The 22,959-nt window shown below is 36.1% G+C and overlaps 1 protein-coding gene across 11 annotated transcripts in view; it reads right to left on the reverse strand.

Moving 5' to 3' along the window:
* Window positions 1-4,892: 4,892 nt before the first annotated feature.
* The window catches only part of SLC38A11 (solute carrier family 38 member 11), a 34,897-nt gene continuing 16,830 nt past the window's right edge, over window positions 4,893-22,959 (reverse strand). For 5 of the 11 annotated variants that reach the window (XR_016468230.1, XR_016468227.1, XR_016468232.1 and 2 more), the window contains 7 exons: window positions 22,409-22,521; window positions 21,654-21,785; window positions 19,320-19,454; window positions 17,578-17,713; window positions 13,751-13,871; window positions 6,157-6,312; window positions 4,893-5,763 (listed from right to left, as the gene is read on the reverse strand). Coding sequence is in view for 5 of the 11 variants with exons in the window: in XM_031599538.2 (XP_031455398.1) it covers window positions 17,600-17,713; window positions 19,320-19,454; window positions 21,654-21,785; window positions 22,409-22,521 (494 nt within the window). In the remaining 6 variants the exon portion in view is untranslated. Of the gene's footprint in view, window positions 5,764-6,156; window positions 6,313-13,750; window positions 13,872-15,874; window positions 17,714-19,208; window positions 19,455-21,653; window positions 21,786-22,408; window positions 22,522-22,959 lie in introns of those variants that run through there. The other 6 variants (XR_016468229.1, XM_031599538.2, XM_090143898.1 and 3 more) reach the window with 6 other exon arrangements.

The raw sequence follows: 22,959 nt of genomic DNA on the forward strand, positions 1-22,959 counted from the left end.
ACAACAAATCAGGAAGTAATTCTACAACTCCTGCTTTTGTTTAAATGAAACCAAATCTGCACGCAATTCTCTTTTTACAGAACAGGCAATCAGTTTGCATTGCATCCTGTTGAACAGTTGCCTTTCTGTATTTGCATTCCAGCATGTGGGTGAGGTTTTAGGGAGCATGCACACACATGCATACAGCCACTGAACGTATTGCTGTAGGCACAGGGACAGGTTTTTATGCCCACCTTCATTATGGAATACTATATGAACCTAATCTATAAATATACAACAGTATAACAAAAATTTTAGTAACATCTTTTTTTTCTAAGGAGTTCTGAAAGCATTTCTAAATAGTAACTTCTTACTACCATAAAGAAGTTAAAACCATTACATCTATTTCTCATATTAAATAATCTCAGTGCCTGGAGATTAAGCAATTTGCCAAAATCTGAGCTAGCTAACAGCACAATTGGGAATAGTGCAATTCTGTATTGCAACTAGATGTATTCTCTATTTTCATCAGATAATCTTAAAAAAATGGATTATAATAATTAATGGCATCTGCCTGGGTATATCTTATGTTTTAAGGACATGAAAAATTGGTTTTTAAAATGAATGGGCTCAAAGCTTGCATCAAAGATTCACCAAGTAAGTCACCTAGTAAGTCACTGATAAAGACATCCTATGTAATATGCTGATGGATTTCTGTTCAGTTTATGGCATGACTACTGATTTTATTTTATTATTTTAAGTGCAGTAGGATATGTAAAGGATTTAACTTGACAAGATTACACAGGTAGTATAATATTAAAAACAAAGACTAAATTATATTTCAGTAATTTATATGTGCAATATCTATGCTGGCCATCTACACAAAGACAGATTTCACCCTCAGAAGGAAACAGATCAATTTATCCTAAATTGTGAACAATGTAATTGCCAGTGTATGTTGCCTGACAGATGAACTTGTTTAACACTAAGACTACAAAAAAGCACCCCATATACTATCAGGTAAGTCATTTTGGCTCTTTATAGTGAGTTATAATAGTAAACTCAGAATCAGATCCAAGAAATTTTCTTCTTTCTTCAATACACTCCAAAATATATTTTGCTCCTGTAAGCATACATTACAACTTTCATTGTACATTACTTTCTTAGAGGTGCATTGCCCTGTTGAGGCATATTTAAGATTAACACAATATACTATGATGATTGCTACCATTCTGGTTTCACTCTGCTACTATTTTATTTTTGCTTTTGGATCATCACAGTGAATATTCTACCACATTACATGTCAGTTATTTTGCTGTTGAACTGTATTTCTGAGAATGCATTAAATAAGAATTAGCGAGGTGGAATAAATTCATACTCGAGTAACATAAGAAAGTTTCAAATGATGTATTTAGTGATTTGAGATACAGAATCACGTATACCCTGAAGTACCCTGCTGCAATGTTAGTTATTCTTTAAAAGATCTTTGTTTAATGCTTTCAAATAATGTTAACCAAAATAGTTACAATGAAGGACAAATAAGAGTGAATTAAAATGCTAGTCTTACCTTGAGTTCAGAAGAAACTACAAAGTTTACTAAATTGTAATTATCATAAATTTACAGTATGGGCTTTCATATATAACTAAAAAAGTAAACTGCAAAAATCCTCAATAGTGAAGTCTGCAAAATCTAAACAATACAAAATATTTAACAAGAAAAGTGTTTTGGGGAAAAAAATACATTAAAAGATCAAATGATTTGTAATGTATTAGCTCACCTCTTAATATACCACAAAATAACACTATAAGTAACATAATATTTTTCTATGGGAAAAGTTCACTTAGATTCAAGAGATTTGGGAAATTCTTCAACAGAGATGCAGGAAAACGTATATAGCATTAATAAGCTATGAGCAGTAAAATTATCTTAGGCCCTCAAAGCTATATTGCTGTATTCTATATTGCTGTATTTACACTGTATCACAGAAGGAACATAGTAGGACAGAAGTAGTATGCTGCCCAAATCTCTCAGAGCACTAGGTATGTCAGTTAGAGGTAGTTCTGGGTAATTCTACAGACCTCATGCCTTCCGGAGGCACTGCATTCATTTTGCTAGAATCCAGTGCTCTACATTTTAATGCCTTTGAAGCAACTTTGAAGGAGTTAAAAAGCCAACTCACTGAGATGTTATGAAAGGTGCTATGACTGGACAAATTAATAAATGGGGAGGAAAGAAGGAAGAGACGCTCCCTCCTTGGAACACAAACAGAAGTCATGCTGCTGTGTGCACTGTGCTTACTCAGATACTAGGGATCTGCTGCTGGAACAGACCCCAGCAGAACTCCAAGAGGAAACCTATTTTAACGTCTTCTAAAACATAGATGGCACTGGGATCCTCAGTACAGACCAAACTAAGATAACTCCAGCCATCTATGCACATACATTGAATTCTAGAGACCTGGAGAACTCTGTTTGCTGAAAATAATGCTCACCCCTCCTTCAGATGGTCGCAGTTTCAAGTACACCTTGCTTCAGTAAGTTCAGTAAGTTCTACTGTAGACATATATGGGAATTATCGCAGTGGCATATAAGTATGTCACCTGACACGCTGATCAGAAGAAACAGGAACAAACACGAATAGAGCTGCAGGTTACTCAGTTACTGCTGAATTTGGTTTAATGTCTCATATTTGCCTCAAGAGGGGGAGTTGAAACACTGGTTGCAGAAATTCCTCAAGGTCTTCAGCTGACTATTACTGATCTGTGTTGAGAATTAGCATAAATAATTTCAAGTCAGTTTCCCTGACATTCTCTCTTTTCTACAGACTGCCAATGCCTTCCTACAGAATTACTTAATTAGTGAGCATCTGCCAGTAGTCAACGCAGGCTGAGCAGGCATGTCAGGGACAGACTGAAGCTAGCAGTCCCTGATGAGATTCATACAACTAACTACTCATGTTCAGAGCCAGGTTTCCTGAAGAATGTCAAAGCTCAATTTTTTATCTCTACCACTATCCTAGCAGTAGCAAAGGGACAGAATAGCTCAAGGATAGCACAAGTACCTTTTCTGGCATGTATGTGCCAGTATTCATAGCAAGTAAATACCATAAAGATGGTTGTTACACAGCAAAGGGTCTCATAAGTCCATGGTGATGTAGACCAAAAGAGCTATCTTAATCTTTGTGTAAATTGCACTGTTTAAGAAATGCACAGAACATCTACTAGAACCAGTTTTCCTAATTTTTAATTGAAGTATTATGTCCATATATTAGGGAAAGCATTCTTCTGGCATCAAACTTGTTAGTTTATTCTTCCCTCCTTCCAAAATTTCTATACTAGTGTCACTACTTACTATCCACTAAGCATGGCACAACTTGAACAGTTTTGTTCATATCTTGAGAGAAAAAAAGACTAAAAAACGTTTGGTTGTGTACTGTGGCGTAAAAACAAATCTAATAAGGCAGAGAATTCTCACATGCTAATTACAGTGTTTACCTATACTGGCTTATATTGCTTTTTACTGTACATTAACATCAATTAATTCACCCTCCTCAAGTACTGTGTACTAATCAGAAACAAACACTGCATGAAATTATCCACATATTTTCATTAAAAATAAAGTAAAACTTTAAAGAGGGAACAAGCAAGGCTAGAGCTTGAAACATTGCACAATGAGCCAACAGAAATGCCCTTAGCTCAACCTGACTTGAGTATTAGACTAGATTTGGAAGGCCTGCACAATGTTTTCTGCATAGCAGTACAACTGCACAACTAAAAGATCTGAAGATTCGAAGATTCAGCTTTTAAAAAGTTAGCTCATTTAAGATATAATCATTTTTAATCTTTTTTTTTTTTAGAATAAAAAACATTTAAAAACGCAGCTGTATAGAGCAAAACGAACGTCAGTCACACTCCATGTAGCTCCAGTGCCACAGGTTTCTGTCAGGAGATGTGCAATTTCCATTGCTGTTACACACTGAAGCCTCAGGCCACTCAGCTGCCTATAATAGCATTATAGCTATTTCTGTTCTCGTGGAATGGGGCCAAAGCTTTTCCCAGGAATAAAGGATATAAAATGAAGAGTGATGTTTTTAATCTTCATTATTTCTTCCTGGAGAAGGCCAAACTGATGGAAGGTAAATCCATCAAGAGATGACAAACACCAAGTGCCACTTCTGGCTCAGGAAGTTCCTGAACTACAGACTGCAGCACAGTTGAACATTTGTGGAAGTTACATGTGCTTTACTTCATCTATAGTTCTCTCTCAATGTCCATTTTTGGCCATTCTTAGAGACAGAATACCAAGCTAGGTAAGACCTTTGGTCTGACCTAGAAAGTTAAGGACTTAAGTTCTGAGGTTCATTTGAATGTCTGACATTAAAAGAGAAATGCCTAATTTTTAATAAAAGTGAAGGTGTATTATAGACGTCTGTGGTTTCTTTGAACCTAGTGTAATTATTACTTCAAGATTTTGCCATCAGTCTCATTTTTTTCATTGTAGTGCACCACACCTCTCATTCATTAGGCATCCAGTGAGCTGGCAAAGACAGTTTGGCAGTGCTAGAAGGTAAATTATAGCTTTGCTGAATGTCTTGCTTGAATGTTGACTTCAGAAGCACTATGGAAAGTGGTCATGCAGAATGGCTTCACTAATATCCCTAAAGTCAGTGCATGTGAAAGTGATGGTGTAGGGACAGGAGATGTTTTAATTTCTTCTAGCAGCCCAGTAAATTCTTATTCACCAGGCTGGACCTTACAAGTCGTCCCATTATAGTCAGATCCAAGTTCTCTGGCTTCATTCCAGGCTAAGATTCACAGAGATAAATATATATATATTCTAATTAAAAGCATGAGAGTCTATTTAGGCCAAAGTTGAGATGATGCAGGAGCAAGTGGGGGGGGGGGGGGGGGGAAGAGTCACCCTAAACTTTTGTACATTTTTGATTTTGCTACTTGTGAAAATACATTTGAGAAGCTGCAGACTCTGGTCAACACGGTATCAATTTGGGTTAAGTCTCACAACCATTTTTCAAGTGAACTAACTCTTGACTTTGCAGACAGAACCTTGCAGCGTAACGTGTTTTAAGAAATTCAAGATGCACTTCAGAAAATCCTTGGCGGAAGGTCAGAAAATTTTTGAAACATTTAAAGTGAATGAAAAAGTACAGGGAGATAAAGCTGGAGATAGATTCCTGCAAAGGAAATTGTTTTTAAAAGTAGATTGTGATTATCAGCATTAAAAAGAAACATTTTTCAATATAAGAGCAAAAGACTAAGATGAGAAAAAGAGAATCAAGGCGTAGAAGAGTCCAGCAAGGCTAGACCACATGTCTAGTTGTGTCTCAGTGTACTGGACATTTTGTGACAAGAAAAAATAAAGGTCCTGTGCAGGTCGTGCTGGTCTAAAGGCACATTGTGAGGATTTAAATCCCAAGTCACTTGATTTTGTCCAGATCTGTTTGACTATTAAGCTAGATGTACAGCTATGTGTCATAATTTCTAGCAAATAAACTTTTTTTTTTAAACTTTCTCAAGCTATCTTTTTTCAAATCACACATCACTGATAAAAAATATGCAGAATGCATGAAGTTCAGTATGAATTTTGCAACTATTTCATTCTTAGTCAAGAGTCTGAGAACTTAAAGTAAATACTAGTACTCCTCAAGGGGCGTCTTTGATTAATTCTCTAAGACTGAATCAGGAAATTGGTCTGTTCTCTTCACACAGAAAATAACAAAAGCAGAGTGATGCAGCTCCACCAGGCAGCTACCATTCTGATGTAAACCTGAAAGGTCATGAATCTGAATTAGATCTTTTGAACTGAAATAGCAGAAATTAAATTTCTAATCACCTAAACCCATTAATTCACTATTAATGGGTTGAAATTACAGAATGCAGTTATTTTTGTCCATGTTTTTCAGTAGCACATTTCAGTCCTTCATTATGAAAATTATATTTGTGGCTCAAAAAACAAACAGTAGTTTGTTTTAAATCATTTAAAAGATTTTAAATGATTTAAAAGATTTAAATGGCCGATAGTTAACCTGAATAACATATCTACTCAGCTTATATGATGCTTACGAATTTCAAATGAGACTAACCTATATGCTCTGTGGAGTACAAAACAAACAATAAAAGTGAATGTGACGTATTGTTTTTGAGATTCCTTGACTCTTACTTGTGCTATTTCTCCAGTAGAACTTTATATAATTTACAGAAGATGAAGCAGTATTTCTTAAATCCTTCTGTACAACAATTTACTCAGTGTTTTTCCAGCAAATCTGCCATTCAGAGTTCTCTCTAGGTTGCACCAGATATCAGAGTGTATCGTGCACTGCAAAATACCATAGGAGACAGCAATCTGATTAGAACTGTAGCATTTCATTTGCAAACAGCCTACTTTAGTTACAAGTTAACATAAATAATTTTAAGAAGGAGAAAATTAGCAGTTGGTAAAAGCAAGGTACAAATAAAAGGCATTCTGGAAATTACAGGAGAACTTTAGGAACTGATTGTATATTTTAGATTTTTGCATACAGCTTATCATTTTTACGCAAGAAGTCTCATCAAGACCAAATAGACATTCCAGAGATCATTGTTGGTTTTGCCTTGCCCCATGAAACAAAAAAACAAAAAACAGCCTCCAAACAGTGATCGCATTCCTTTTTTAAGTGCCAGTTCAACATCTGTTAAGTCTGGCCCACAATGTAACATAGTAAGTATAATAAACAATATGGGACCTATTCAAATTTTAACTTTTTTTTTTTTTTTTTTTAAAAAAAAAAAACGACTAGGACTAAAGGAAGGGGGCCATAATGCCTTTTCCCACTTGTAGAAATTTCATTCTTGTCTGCTTCAGGATCTACCTCAACAGCAGGCCCTGCATGAATAATTCTTGTGTTTAATCTGCAGTACATGAAACAAAAAAAGAGGAATAATATGATGGTTAGAATCCCCTGCCAAATCTAAAACAACAAGTTCCAACACCTCCAAGCCTCCCTATCTCTACCCAGAGGCCTACAGAAGTAAGGTAACTACTGCAACTTAATCACTGTAGCAACATCTGATCTCTCAATCCTGTATTTTTTGCGTTCCCATGCTTAGATACATGCATGCAACATTTTAAGTCTAACTACAGGAATGTGGGAGAGCCCACTGTAAGGAAGGGGGATGCAACAGAATGACATCTGTTAACCAGCAAGAAAAACTTCCCTGAATTCCCTGCACCTGGCAGTAACTGTAACTCTATTCACTATTCAAATTGTTAAGGCTCAAACTCTTACTGGAAGTGTGAATAAGGAGAAAGGCCCCGGTATATAAAATACGATGGAGAGCAGCAAGTCTTAGCACACCATCTGCAGTGACTGCACTCAAATATTTATTATGCACAATTCCACTAAGGAATAATCAATAAGCTTTGCCAGAGAGCTGATGAGAGTTCAGAGGAGAAAGCTGTGTGTCAAGCAGCCTGTGACAGTATAAAGAGACTATGGAAATATATGCATCCAAGGGGGAGAGCTGTCAGGCACTTAGAAGTTAGCATTCAGTCACTCTCAGTTTCATGCATACGTGCTGGATTATTACATGAAAGGAAACTGAGCCTTTAGGAGAATAATTATTCAGAGAGCTAAAACCCCACTTGCAGTCCTAGTGATAGCATGGTCTGCAATACAGGTGCAGCTGCTGCCATGGATGACCTCCCTGACAAGCACCTTATTCTCACCCTGGTGTTCTGGATTCTCAGTGATAAACATCACAGTTACTTTGACTTAATGAATGGTGACTTCCTCAGAATGCTATCTTCCGGCTTGTTATAAGAGTGAATGCCCAAGGGTGGATTGATTAGGATCAAAAAGCAGCAAAAAATTCTCTTCTCTGTTTCTTAAGGCTCCAATTTCAACTATTCCTGACTGCTAATTTTCTAACAGTGATCTCCACCCCAGACAGCTAAAGATCAACAGCAATCTTGCAAAAAGGATCTCAAGTGTTCTGTGATTCAGTTTGTCTCCGCAGACTAAAACTGCACTGCCACTGTTTGTTCAGCAGTTGCCATTGTGTGATACAATGGGCCAAGATTACCATTTATCAGACCTGTTCTTCCAGCTAGTCAACATTCCTTGCCTTCTCCACTTCCAGGATGGGGAGATCCTTCCCGAGTCTCCCAAAGACGCATGCTCTCCTTTCAAGGAAACAACATTCTCTTTAATAATTAATTTAAAAACGAAACAAATGCTTTGAAGAATATTTTGATTAATCATCTTGATATAATGACCTCTTTTCTCCAAAGCTTCATGATTCTGATAAAATAAACATCTTCCTATGCTCTAGCTTGATTCATGAAGTCTTTTCCAAAATTTTCCTATTTCAACTTCTGTTGCTCTCTGCACACTCAATGCAAGCTCAGTGAAATAGCTTTATTTATTGAAAAGGAGTTCAAAAGCTTGACACTGCGCATAAGCAACGATATTGTAAAAATATTACAATGCAAAAAAAATAAACTTTCTAATTAAAATAAAAAGTTCAGTACACAAAATGGCTTTTTGATCAGAAAAATATCTGGCCATCTCTTACAGCTCTTCTCACAAGCACATTTTTCTGACTTCATTATATACCCAGCTATAAGTTTTCAGAATCTTTACAGAAGCCAGGTGTGCTCAGTAAATTAAGAAGAATCATAATGCTCATTCATTCACCTTTAACTGAAATAACCATAAATAATGCCTTGAATTCACTGTCAGCAGGAGAGGAATGATGTACTGAATAATATCAATGCCCTCTACAGGTAGAATGAGAAACCTCTATAATTCCAGGATTTGAGTTTGTCTATTCATTAAGTAGGTACTAAAAATTAGTCTATATTGGTCCTTATAAGATCACAATGACATTATCTGAAAATCGTAAGCGATGCAGTGGAATCTGCCTATATTGTTGACAGTTCAAAACCTATCACAGACCTACTCCAATTTTAAGATGCAGGCTTAAGGAGATCTGTTCTGAGCCTCCTGCTGACTGTCTACCCTACATGGCCAGAAGTTTCAGAGTCTGACAGAATGATCTCTTACTGCCCACAGAAAAAAACAGCAGTCAGCAACTACAGCCTGCCTGAACTCTGTGACATTCAGCCCCACGAGCTTCTTCACAGCATATCTATTCTGGTTTTCCATCTGGCCAAGCATACTGGGGATGAGATCAACAAAAACATAAAGATATGCGCTCAGTTTCAGGGAAGAATGATCTCATCCCACAGCCAAAGCTGAATGCAAATAAAGCTAATTGAAGACTTCTGCATTCAGAGCATGAAACAAGACTTTAAAACAGTATTTTCTGGAATAAGAGGGCTGACAGACACTAAATGAAATGTGGTAAATATATGCAACAGGAGTAACAAAGCAACGAAAGTACTGAAAGTCAGTAAAAAGCAATCATAGCAACATAACAAAGAAAAAACTACAGCCTTGCTTAATATTAACAGTCACCAACATCCTTATTATTTCCAAAGAAACATGCCCAGAACATCCTGCACTGGAGTAGATGAACTCCAACAAATGGCCTTGAATTCAGCTGGCACATGAGCTGCAGTTCTAACTTCATACGCAGTACAGAATGTAGCTACTGCTGCATTCACAAGCTCTGGCTGCATAGAGAGATGGCTTGTTTCCATTTTCCCTTAACTGCCGTAGAAGTTCAGGGTCTGTACGCAGGCTGCAGAATCAAAATACCATTACAACACTTGCCTGTTCACTAAAAACATGAACAAATGGCTTCATTTCTATATTTGAGAAAGCAAAGAGACATGTTCTATATCTAGGAGCCAAAGCTGCCAGCAATATAACAACTAAGAAAAAGAAAACTTTGATCAGTTCTGAGTTCAAAGAGATGTCACAGCATACATAGCTTCCAAATCAGATTATTGTGGCACTGGCAGTTTCAAAAATACCTTTCTTTTTCTGTTCATGCATACAGCACAAATGGAAATCAGTCAGTCAGTCTCCATATGGCTTTCGACCTGCCTACCATTCTCAGTCTATCAAAGCTTAGACCATATTTATAGTCCCTTAAAATCACAGTTTTGTATTAAATCCTAATGGATTAGGAATTAATTAGGACAGCATCAGGTGGGGAGTTTGACTAGGGGGGATACACCTGTGAAAGCATAATGCAGGTGCCCTAAGGCAAGCTCAGGGAGGCCAGAAACCTCCCGTGAAGCAGAAGGGCAAAAGCTCGCTTGATTTTCAGTACGAATACAGACCATGAAAGCGAGGCCTCACAATCCTTCTGACTTTTTGGGTTTTACTTTATGCTTTCTGTCTAGGAATCAGCAACCTCAGTGATGCAGAACACAAAAGCTAAGGAGACTCTTCTCATGGATGCTGCAGATACACCACCTTCTGAGGGCTACAGAGAAATTACAAGAGCTGCAATAAGCAGAAAATGTGTTGTTTTTTTTTTTAAAGCCCTACATTAATGCCATTCTTTCTACATGCAACTTAACAGAGATAAACAGATCTTCAGTATTCTCCCCTCATTCGCATTGAACAACTAAAAGTAATGCCTCCTATTTCATTATTGTAATACCGTAATGCAGCATAGAATACAGCAATGATAGCAGAGTTGCAAAGTCCCAGGCTACAGCAAGTGAGTATATGCCCAGGTACAGCAGCTGTGGACACAGAAACAAAGGAAAAAAAAATCTGCTTACCCTTGGAAGGCCTCAGGTAGGTAGGGATCTCCAGCAAGATGCCCTTACCTGCACTGCCAACCCTTAAATGAGGTCTGGGAAGGGGTTTATCCTGGCTCCACCCCTCCTGGTCACTCAGAGGGATTCCATGCACCTGAGCTCCCCTAGGTTGGCCTTCCCACCAGATGCTCAATCACATTTCAAGCTGTGACTTAGCATTTCCACTACAATTATGTTGGCCTACAGCATCAGAAACAGATGGTGCTATGGCAGTAGAGGTTGAACCTTCCCACCAATATTCCATTACCTTTTGTTGCTGTATGACAGACAGCAGCACAGAGGCAGCATAACAAAATAGCATCTGACATATAAGTGTGGATGAAGTAAAGGTGTGTCAATGAATTCCTTCATGTGGAAATAAATGGCACTTATTGACATTTATTAATGCCTACCAAACATTTACAGAAACACTACAGTGAATGTGAGCACAGTGAGAGAAGGTGGTACATTTCAGCAGTGGTGACAACAATGTGAAAGATAAGCCATGTTCTAGACATCCATGCACATTTGTCACACCATAGACTGAAGAGCATCTTGATCAAATCTACATGAATCAGTGGATTATAATCAAAGAACTGTGTATGGTGCTCAATATCAGCTTCAATGCTAATATATAATGGTGGCAACATAGGAATACAGCAAAATTTGCACCACGTGGGTCCCACAAATGCTTACACAAGAACAGAAAGAACACCACATGCAAGTCTGCCAGCACCTGTGGAACCAATGAGGCTGAAGGTAAGAGTTTCCTGGATCATATCATTTACAGGGGATGAGATGCAGCGTCACCACTATAAGCCAGAGCCAAAATAATAGTCCAGAAAGCAGCAAAAATGTGAATTCCTCATTGAAGAAAAAAAGACTCAAGACATGGCCCTCAATGGGTAAAGCAATATGCATCTTCCAGGATAGGAAAGGGGTGATCCTGTTGGATTTCATGGAACATGGACCACCAGATCACAATGCTGACTAAGCTGAAGGCTAAAATTTCCAGAGTCAGGCCAAAGAAGAATACAGCTTTTCTTCTGCTAAATAATAACACTAGGCCCCTTATCAGTTTGAAGACCATGAAGCACAATGCCAATCTTTGCTGGACTATCCCATCATATCCACTGGGTAGTCCAGATTTGTCTCCTTTTGACTTCCATCTGTTTGGGCCAATGAAAGATAGACTATGTGAGAAGCATATTCCTAGCAGTGATGCCATCAGAGCAGCTGTGAAAGAGTAGGCCACCTCTGCTGGTATAGAGACTCTTGTACATTGCGACAAAAATATATAGCTAACAGTGGTAACTATGTTGAAAAATAGTGCTTTGTAGCTGAGAATTTGCTCTATCAAGCAGTATTACTGTGCTCTTTGTATCTGTTGTAGTTTCCATAGAAATAAATGGGAGGCACTACTTTCAGACCAACTATGTACAATAGGCTTAGCAGCAGAAAACAAAGACTGATACTTGTTATATTTGCACTCTGTGTAAGTGTTCTATTTTGCAAGCGTTTCCTGTTTCTAAATTGCTATTTCTTGTTTCTAAGGAATGCTTTTGTGTGTGCTCAGAAATTGAGAGTTCTGCATTCGTCTCCACTGATAGGCTATCTAAATGCTGCACATACCCCTATCCTACCAAGGGCCAGGTTAAGTCATCCTTCACAGAAATGACAGCACCAGTTTACCATTTGTCACATTTTTTATTCCAATTGAAATTTCTCTTCTTCCCAGTACAGCTACCTAAAGGCAGTTACTGCCAACATTAAACATTTATGAAACAACTTCATTAACACGCCAATACATTTAATTATGGAACTGACTATACTGCTTGGTTGGCGTTTACCAAAACACCCAAGCTAGGTTAATTTTCACACTCTGTTGCATAAACTGAAGTGAATATTTATCAAGGTGTCTGTGAGTGAAATATCCAAGAAGACAGGGACTGTAAAGCTGACAGCTTTCAAAGTACCTGGGCATATCATTCACAGCATCTAGAATACAGCATGTCAACAGGCTGTCACAGCCTTAGACAGAGTTAACAGGATGGCAGAGCATGTTAAGTTTGCTTTGTTTGTGAATAAGAAATTAACACTGAATTTTCTGTTTTGAAGAATGTCTTATAGTCAATGCATTGTGTACAAGCTTCTAAAGATTACTTTTAAGATTACTGATATCTTCGCAGCTTAATTTCAATCCAGAGATTTTTGTTATTTTCCTGAAATTTAAAGTCTACAGCTTCAATCACCTCTTCAAATATCATTACAATTACTTTACAATCAACAAGGCACATCATCTTAGCCTGATTATAAAATGGTGGAGTTTCAAGACAAAACTTGTAACACATGAACTGAGATTAACTAATTAAATCCGGTAATTATTGCTAAAAGTAAAAACAGTAAGAAATCAGAAAACTATTTTTGGGAAGTGGTGGATGCTCTGTTTGGCCATCCTTATTCACATTCCCATTTAAGTTCTATAAAGAACAAAAAAGAACAGAAAATAAATTAAAAATCACAACTCAGTTATGCTGCAATTAATTTTTGAGCACCATCTGCTGGTCTCCTTCTAAAACAACTACCAGATTTCCCAACTGCCAGTAACTGCTAGATAAATACCTGATGTCTATTAACTTACCATTTACTTTGTTACATTATTTATTAAAAGTACCTATACATTACCAACATATTAGAGAAAATAATTCATGTAATAATTCCAAGAATTTATCTAGTAATGGAGGATTTCATATAATGATGTGTTGCAAAGTTTAAAATAGCTCATGGTGCCAATATACTTTGTAAGACTGTAAGTTAAAGTTTTTAAGTTGAAAAGGTTTGTAAAGTAGAGTGAAAATTAAAGCAACTTGAACAGTTTTTTTGTCTTAATGTACCATATGTCATCCCTACCACAACTCTTGTCAGCAAGAACAGAAGAGGTATCACTGCCATCTTATATTTCTTGCAGATTCTCAGATACCACTGGAAAAAGTTTCAGAGAAATCTACAGAACCCTCAGCCTCAAATGTATCAATTAAGATTACTTCCTACTCACCCCATGCTCCTATCAGTGGAAGGATGTGGTACCACCTGCTTTCCTTATCTTTCTCCTGACTCCATTCCAGAAGGCCTAACATTTCTTCCAGGACATGACAACAGGGTCCAATGTTAGGAGCCTAGATAGTGATGGGGCTCAGCATTAGAAAATCTGTAGCCTTATTCTCTTCATCTCCCAAGAACTCTAAATAAATATGTTTCATTTTGCTCTTCCAAGAATATCTGGCAAAATAAGAAACTGCACTCATTTTCTGGTAAAGACACAAGTTTGAATCATCCTGCAACGAGACTAGTGAACCTACCGCTTCCTTCCCACTCTTCTAACAAAAGAACTTCAATGCCATCCACACATATAATAAACTAAAATACTTTAAAAATATCAATTAATTTAAATAAAAATTAGTTTTACCACCACACTGCAGCTACAGTCTCCAAGCCATAGGCATAAGATGATAGTCTGTTAATACACTGAGCAGTTATCTAAATTTGTATTGAATTATTGAACTGTTATTGATTGATTCCCATTTTAAAACTGCTTTGTCTACTGCTCAGAATACTGTAGTCAGGCAGGAATCCTTCAACACCACAGTTTGCCTATTTACCTGGTTATAACTAGTTCTCTCTTCATCTTTTCATGCGAATAACTTCCTGCTCTGAGGTTATCCTAATATTCCTCATAGACTTGCATCAGTCATGTGATACTCTGTCTAGTTCCTACTGGTATCTTGACATGTGGGATTTCATAATTCTATATTGGTATGATCATGAAACATACTTATTACAGGAAAGGACTAGAAGCTGCTACACAATTCCCTAAAGCTAATCATAAGCAAAAATTACTTATACTCTTATCTCAGCAATTTAAAATATAGTCCAATTAAATATACTTTACATAGGTATAACACTGGTGTTATGTACTGGTGTTTCAAGAGCTCCCAGCTTACATCTAACTATAGCACAACAAGAACAATGTTGAGTTTTTTTTGGCTCTCATGTTGGAAGCATTAACCACAATTGGGAGCATTTGCAAATTTTCAGTGAAGTTCCTTCCTCAGTTCCAGGAGGCTCTTCTTTGATGTCTTAACTAAAGTTTCAGGATGTTTAACTTGTTGCATCCTGCTTTAGTTCCAAGGTATAAAGCCTCCTGGAAAGCCCCAAAGTCTCAGCCTTTCAAGAAACAAGAATTTACAAGCAAATGTGTATGTGAGGAAGAAATGCATCCTAATAAAATAAGGTAGGAACACACTACACACAATTTATTACACAATACAGCATGGAACAAAACTCAGGGAATATTTCTAGCTAAGTCTTCTCTAATAAGCGTACAGTCTCTTTAATCTTGTAGATTGAATTTGGTGTATTAGAGGAAATTGTAATCATATTAATGAAGTCTTGCATTTTGAGTGCTTACATCAATGTCTGTGTTCAGTTGAGGTTTAACAACAAGAGAGAGATGCCAACAAAGTCAAGTTTTTTTGTCCCATCTGCTTTTCCCTGACATATTAACCAGCTTTTGCAGTGAACTTCAAAGTAGTCAGAACTATCTCAAACCAACTCCAAAAGCATGAATGTTTACAGCAAGCAGACTTGCATCTTTATCACGGGTATTCTCAAACAGTAACAATATCAGATATTTGTAGAAAGCAGATAGCAATATCAGTTCTTACTTTAAAAGAACAAGTTTCCTGTGTAATTTTCCATATTTTGCACATGCAAAAGGAATGAGGTAGGGTCTCTTGTCCCGTTTCACAATGAGCAATTACTCTGAAGTATAATGGTATGGGTGTTTGATGCATACCAGAACCTAGTATTTATAAACAAACTTGAGCACAGATGTCCATGGAGTAGCCTCTGTTACAACCAAAACAGATTGAGACCAAAGCATTTCATATAGCAGCAAAGTCAGGAGCTATCCCACAAAGGTCATTAGCTGAATTTAAATTATAATTACAATACAGCATTGAATGATGAACCAGAAAACTATTTCCTTCACTAGCCTAAATTCTGTTCTAAAAAAATCCAAACAAACATTGCAACAGGACAGAATTGAAGAACTGCTTCTTAAAATTAGAACTCCATGTAAAAAAAAAAACAACAGTATAAAAATACAAACCTTCTGTGCACTGTTTTTCTCAACAAGAGATTTTTCCCTCCTTCCTGCTATGGGAACGTTGTCAGTCTCATGTTTTGTACACACAATACATTTGTTTATTCTATCATTTTTGCGTCTTTTTTCACTACTAGTGTTAAGTGTTTATACCAGAGTCCTATTAAATTCTCATACTACATTTTCATTTGCTATTCTCAGAAATACTGAAGAGTTAAATCCTTTCCCTACTAGATCCAGTTAATACATGTGTTCAGATATAAAAATTCCATCAAATAACATATTGGATAATGTCCATTTAGCAAACCCATGCCATTTTGCCCTTTCCACAGAAAAACTTGAGGAGGTTGACAAACTCAGTCTCTAGGGAGATTCTGGTGATATATAGAGTTTGCCCACCTACCAAACTAAAAATACTTCACAAATGTATGAATTGAGAAGCATACTGCTCTAGAAAATTAAATAACTGTCTGCTAAGCTCCTACAGGACTGCCAATTTTACATTTGGTGTCAGGAAATGCCTTCTCAGCTGCAAAGAAGGAATTCAGTAGAAACAGTGAGTCATACTACCAGCTTTTGACATGAAAACCCTGCCAGTGAGTACTTATGGAACACTGCTGTTCTCCCTCAGCCTGGACTCCATGAAGTCTCACTGCAGAGTTTGGATTTGCTTCCAACACTCCTTCCTACTCAGTGGAAAAAGTCTGTCCAGTAGGACAACATGGGCAGTAATTATCTTCCATTCATTCTCAATGAGCTCCACTGAGCTAGCAGCTTATAAATTGCTGTTTTTGCCTTAGTTGCTTGGTTGCTTTTTGCTTTTAAAAAGAGTTAAGTACATTCACAACTAATTCTTTATTGTGGTTATACTTTCCTGGTGCTATATTTCCTCTTTTTAGGTTAAATATCTTCTGCTGCATCAGGACTTCTATGCTGTAATACTTAGGAATTTGGGCTTTAATTTTTTTTTTAATATACACAGACTTGCATGCTTTATAGATTGCTTTTAATGATAGCTAGTTACAATTTTATATTGGGGAGTTTTATTTGTTTTAAAAAACCATTATGTTATTACAAGCTTTATTATGACAATAAAAAGGTGATTCTTTCTGTATTCAAAAAGCATACAGCAGGTTATCATTTGCAGTTTCAATAAAAGTTATACTGCAAAGGAGGGAACCATAGCTTCTAAAAAGCCATTTGCCAAACTGCAGTTAACTAACTTCAGGCAACTACCATTAATGACTTCCCTTTTTACAGTACACTAATAGCTAAGAGAACCCCACCTTCACCTGCAAGTTAATGACTGAAAACCAGCAAGATGAAAACCCAGCAAAGTGATAATTATATGGTGAAATGGATGCAATTAGTTCTAGTAAAACAATCTTTTAAGAGCAAAAGAAGCTTTACCAGCAACACATTTAACTGATGACCTCTACCTTACCTTTTAGTACTTTGTAATTTGAAAAGCATATGAATCAAATCTACATTTCTAAAGTAGTAAGGCACAGAAAGATTTCACCCTTCATAAAAGAGAGGTAAACGTGATTCAATATCAAGATATTGAAATCTTTACATTGAACAGGCAATACGCATCCTACTGATTAATTCCCTTGAGCCTGATTCTCAGAAGCAAGGATTACAATTAATACTTTAAACAGATAACATACTTCAAGCAAAAGAAATGTAAAAATAATCAGAAAAACACAAAAGCTCACAAGTCTTCTGATTCTGAAGTCTTCAGCAGCTGTGATGAAGTAATAGTAATTTTGAATTCCATTTAGTGCAGCAGGAGGGGAACATATTCAGTGACCACTCAGCTAAGACAAATGAGCTGTACTGGCTGCACCTGAACTGGAGAAAAATATTCTATCAATAGTAACAAGTGCCTGGGCAGCTGAAGTATCTCTCTCAAAGCTGATTCTAGGTAGGGAAATTTAGAATGTTTACTCCCAGCCAGCTTTACAACTTAGAGGGAAAAAATAAAAAACAAATCTACCCTCCCAAAAATCCTCTACCTCCTAAATAACATCTCTCCCCACAAAAAAAAAAGTAAACAACAAACCAACAGTATTTAAAATATTTACTTTAAAAAAAAACAGTGCTTTCATAACATGCTAGTATAGTATTATCACCATATTGCTTGACCTTTGCTTAAAGATTTAATTAGCAAAAAGATCTGAATGAAATAGCTTTGTCAAGCAGGACAGACAGACAGACAGAATTACCATTTAACTGTATAAAAACTGAGTAGCATTACACAACCAGTTGTTGAAGTCTGGTTAGCAAAAGGAATCCCAGTAATCTAGATAAATCAAAAGCTGCCAATGCAAAATACACAGCTTGACTTGATACAAAGCATTTTTGGAAGTCCAGCATTTTAGAGAGGATAAGGACAATCCTTCAGATTTTTACCAGTAATAAATTACTCATTCTATAGGTGTGTGTGTATATTTATACCTCTAACATTAACAAATCTTTGATGATAAATGAATTTTGGACAACAAGAAAAAACTAGAAAATTTAACAAACCATGACCAAATCTGAGATAGACTACTACATATTGAAATGAATTATATGCTGGGTGTGTATCAATTCATACCAGTTTCAGAAATAAGTCATAAACAAAATCAAAATGTGGTTGTTACACACATTTTCTTCTCTAATTTAGAATTTTTCACAAAGGATGTTAACCTGACTCTTTTAAAATTCACCTATGTAGATTGGCTCATGCAAGACCTTTTAATCAGAACGTGAACTGTACGAATTACAGTTGGATTCTATCAGCTATAGTTCAATACAAAATCAACCCTTGACTGAAGCACCAATACAAGGTATGTTTTCAGCTCTAAAGAACACCTACTGTAAAACAAAAGACAGAATTAATAGGTGTTTTTCATTTTAATAGCACAAGTTGAATACATGGAGAGAGACCCACATATACTTTTTCTTAGGATGGCAAAAAACCTCCATACTATAGTGTATTAATGAATATACAATTATGGTAAAAATTAATAAAAATAATGAAAGCAATGAAACATGGGAGCTGTCTACATTTCTATACATTTCACATAGCTTTTAAGCTGTGTTGGTGACTTACTAACAAAAAACACAGCCTTTTTGATAGGTTTGTCAGTTATACAAGTGATGTCCACAGCAAAGCACCTCTGAGAGTTTCTGTTTCAGAAGTTAAAAGTTTTATCTGAAACAGGATGGAAGTATAAAAATCAAGTAGGTAAATATAGTTATGTGCATATGAAAACAAAATTTTTGTTCCAGGTATGTTTAAACTGGAACATATGGCTTGCTGGAAGACGCCCCTGATCTAGTTCAGAGATCGGAGCATTACCTATGGGGGAAGTGTACTGTTGTGAGAAGAAACATTATTAGCAAAGCAGTAGAACATTTCTTTTCCATGGCTACATTCCTGGGGATGCAAGATAGTCAAAACAAACCCAACTGTCATCACTAGCACACCGACAGCAAGAATCAGGCAGGAGATGAGGTTATCTGAATGGTTCCATCGCTCTTCAGACAGCCTTAGATAACACGCTGTCGGGATGATAAAAACAAGTGGGGTAGCACTCAGAACTCCCTGCATATGGGAAACAATAAGAAAACTCTAATAAGCATGTATACTCAGAACCACAAGAACAAGAACCTGAATTTATAAATAGCTGTTAAAGATTGATGCAGCAGTAAAGCAGGAGAATAGAGGCCTTTACCAGCATTGCTAAATAGAAAATTTCCTTTTCCAACTCAAAGATAGCTTGTAAAAGACTATTTGTGCTTTGGTGATACAGAGTATTTTATGTTTGAAAAACTTCCATTAAATCGTCAGATATGATTGGCAGAAGTTTCTAAGCTTCAGAAGCTTCAAACATAATAGTTCTTCAGTGTGATAACTGACATGAAATATTTAAGATCATTCCACTTAGGAGTCTAAATCTGCCTTCAAAGAAATGGAAATAGCACATAGCATGTCAAAGAATTGTGATAAACTTTTATGACTTGATTTACAGTAACTTCTTTATGAAAGCTAAGCTCTTTTACAGAGTAAACATCCCTTACTAAAAAATCAGCTTCTCTTTAGTTGTTACACATATAAATATAGATTAAAAGTAAATTATCAAATACTACAGTATAGACATTGTTGATTAATATTTGAGTAACAAGCCAATAAATCTTTATGCACAAATTTTGAACATTTTCTGTCACAAACTTTAAGAAACTTTTTTGTTTTAACTGAATTATGGTGAAGTAGCAATCCAACATATTGAATACCTTTGCCTCACTGTACACTCTTATGTACATCCTTATGATAGAACCTGTTAAGAGTGATCAATACTTGCAAGAAATATTTTTCATTAAAAAAAAAAGACTCATAAGCATGTGAAGAAAGGTGAACCAGCATTATATGATGCTAAGTCTGTAGACGCTCGACTGCCTCATGACTGAATGCTTTCCCTGGAGCACTGACAGCAGACAAAAATGAAGGTTTGTGCTTTGTTTTAAAAGCAGAAAACAGTGAAAAAGCAAGCATTCAGAAGTGTTCATCTCCAGTGAAGAACCAGAAAACAGTCCTACTATAGGAACAAAAGACTGCTGAGAACATCAGTTCTCCTTCATATGCAAAAACCTAGTTCATTCACTAGTATTAAACTTAGTCCATTCTACTAGCAGCAAACAAGACCCCAAACATTCTTTAAGCACAATTACATCCCAGGAATATATGTACCTATAATGTCAACTTGTCTCAAGATATGAGCAACCCACTCAAAAGCCTGGCTAACAACTTCTGTTTGAAACTGAACTGTTGGCTTGACTGTTCAGTAAATGCTTAGGCCTCTTTGGGTACTGCATTAATGGAATATTTACTTCTGAGTAATTACTTTAAAATAATTCAATTCCAAATAGGAATCAAATATTTATTCATGCTAAAAAAACACATTTACTGTTCTCTAATGTAAATGTATTCTTAAAATATATAAAAACTTAATACACATACATAGAAATAAGATATGCACACACATAAGTAATGAGGTTCATTTTACCAGGATTCAGATATTTGATCCAAATAGGCGTGTATGCTGCACAAACACAGATAATTTTTTTGGTGTGTATATGCACACACAGATCAATTTCATTCACTTGTGATGTAAAAACAGGAAGAAAAAAGAAAAGAAATTACCATGTCACAAATAAGGACCACTGCTTTTTTTCAGATAATTATAAATTGGAAAGGATTAGCTTAGAAGAAACTGTGTAGGTAAGTATTTAAAAAAGAGGGCAATTGGATAGTTTATCTGAATATTCAGACCAGTGATATAAGATTAGTCCAAGCACGCTCCACAATATTGCTGCTAAAGAATCGCTCACTACCTCTCAGTGAGCAGATAAACTGCACTGTAGATTAGAACGATGTAAACATACTTGAATGCATCATGTAGCATAAAGAATAACCCCCCCACACACAGTTTACTAAACAAAGCAGTTCCCATAAAAATCAGGTTATGACACTCATGTTATGAAATCATTCAGTTTTGCTCCCTGCTAAACCCAGCAGGTAAAAATTCCAAGTTGCTATGAATTGAATTTGAAGTTTTCTTCCTAAACATTCCCTCTAATTTAATTACCTTAAATAACTCTCTTTTCTTCTGAAATTTATATGAACAGTTTTAACATTTCTATCTGAACGCATAAGGTTTTTACTAGAGCTACAGATATATCACAACTCTGTTTTACTGTTTTTTAAAATGATTTATTAAATAGAAGAGTATACAGGTTCACTTACATTCAGCTCTAAAACTATTCCAAGGCAATCATACACTAATGATACACCAGTCGCCACAGCAATGATAATTACTGTTACAACAATATGGAAAACGGTTGAGAGGCTCCCATGGAAAAATACATTGGCAACCACCTGAAAAAGAACCACAACTTTAAACCTTGATTTTGCTCTCTATTTCAACAAATAGCTTTAACAAATCTTCTAATGTTCAGAAACAAAAAAAAATGGCTGAGAATATACTGACTGAACCTTACCTTTGTTGCTTCAAGAAATCATCATTTGGTTCCAAAAGTAACTCATAACAAATATTAACAAAAATCACAGAACACTCTCCAGACTGACTTAGTACATTTTCAAGACTTACTTTCCTCTCAATTTGGATGCTACAGAATAAACCCAGTTTCTATTGTTTACTGAACTAATGGATTTCCTCAACAGAAATACTTTAATCAAGCAGAACTGGGAGGCATAATAAATATGCTATTTTTAGCTAGGCAACATAATATCAACAGTAGCATTTATACCAATCCTGGAATTCCACACAGCTCTTATAGCTATTATTAATATATTGGATAATATAATAAACATTGTATTGCCAGAATCTAAACAGTACATGTACCATCACATTCAGAACAGCATGCAGCAGAACAAGATGTTGATAATTATTACACATCAACTATTGACTTCAGCAACAACAAGCGAGAACACTAGTAACATATCAGCATTGTTAAAGAGAGAATGTAACACATGCTTACCTCTCTAGTGACAAAACATTCAAGAGGGAAGGTCAGAATTACAGTAACTCCATAACAAAACCTTCCAAATGTAGCAAGGTTGTCATCTCTACAGTAGTTTTCAAATATATCTCCTGAAGTACAGCAAAACATCAATTAGATTGAACTCACCTCATCTGTTTATTTGTAAACTGAAGAATAGGTTAATAGAATCACTGGAGTAATTGAGACTTCCTAATCCCCTTTCCTCTTATATCAAGAAAAATCTTCATCTTAACCTATTAGCAGGTTTCTTTCTTTTTTTTTTTTTTAAAACTTGGAGCAGCATATACATTACAGAAATATTTTAATATATGCATATCAGAATATCATCTGTCACCTTCCCCTTTGTATCAGTTCTGTTTGACACGCTGGTGCTTACCTTGGTAGGAAACAGAAAAAGCTTGCAAATGACAAGCTTTAATTTAAAAGCTTTCATTTAAAAATGTAAGTCACAGAATAATAACAATTATAAAAGAAGACCAGACTGCATAACAGCATTTCCCTTATAGTATCTAATCATAGCTGATAAG

Source organism: Phasianus colchicus, chromosome 7 (genome assembly GCF_987193195.1).
Source record: "Phasianus colchicus chromosome 7, bPhaCol1.hap1.1, whole genome shotgun sequence".
NCBI classification, from domain to species: Eukaryota; Metazoa; Chordata; class Aves; order Galliformes; family Phasianidae; genus Phasianus; species Phasianus colchicus.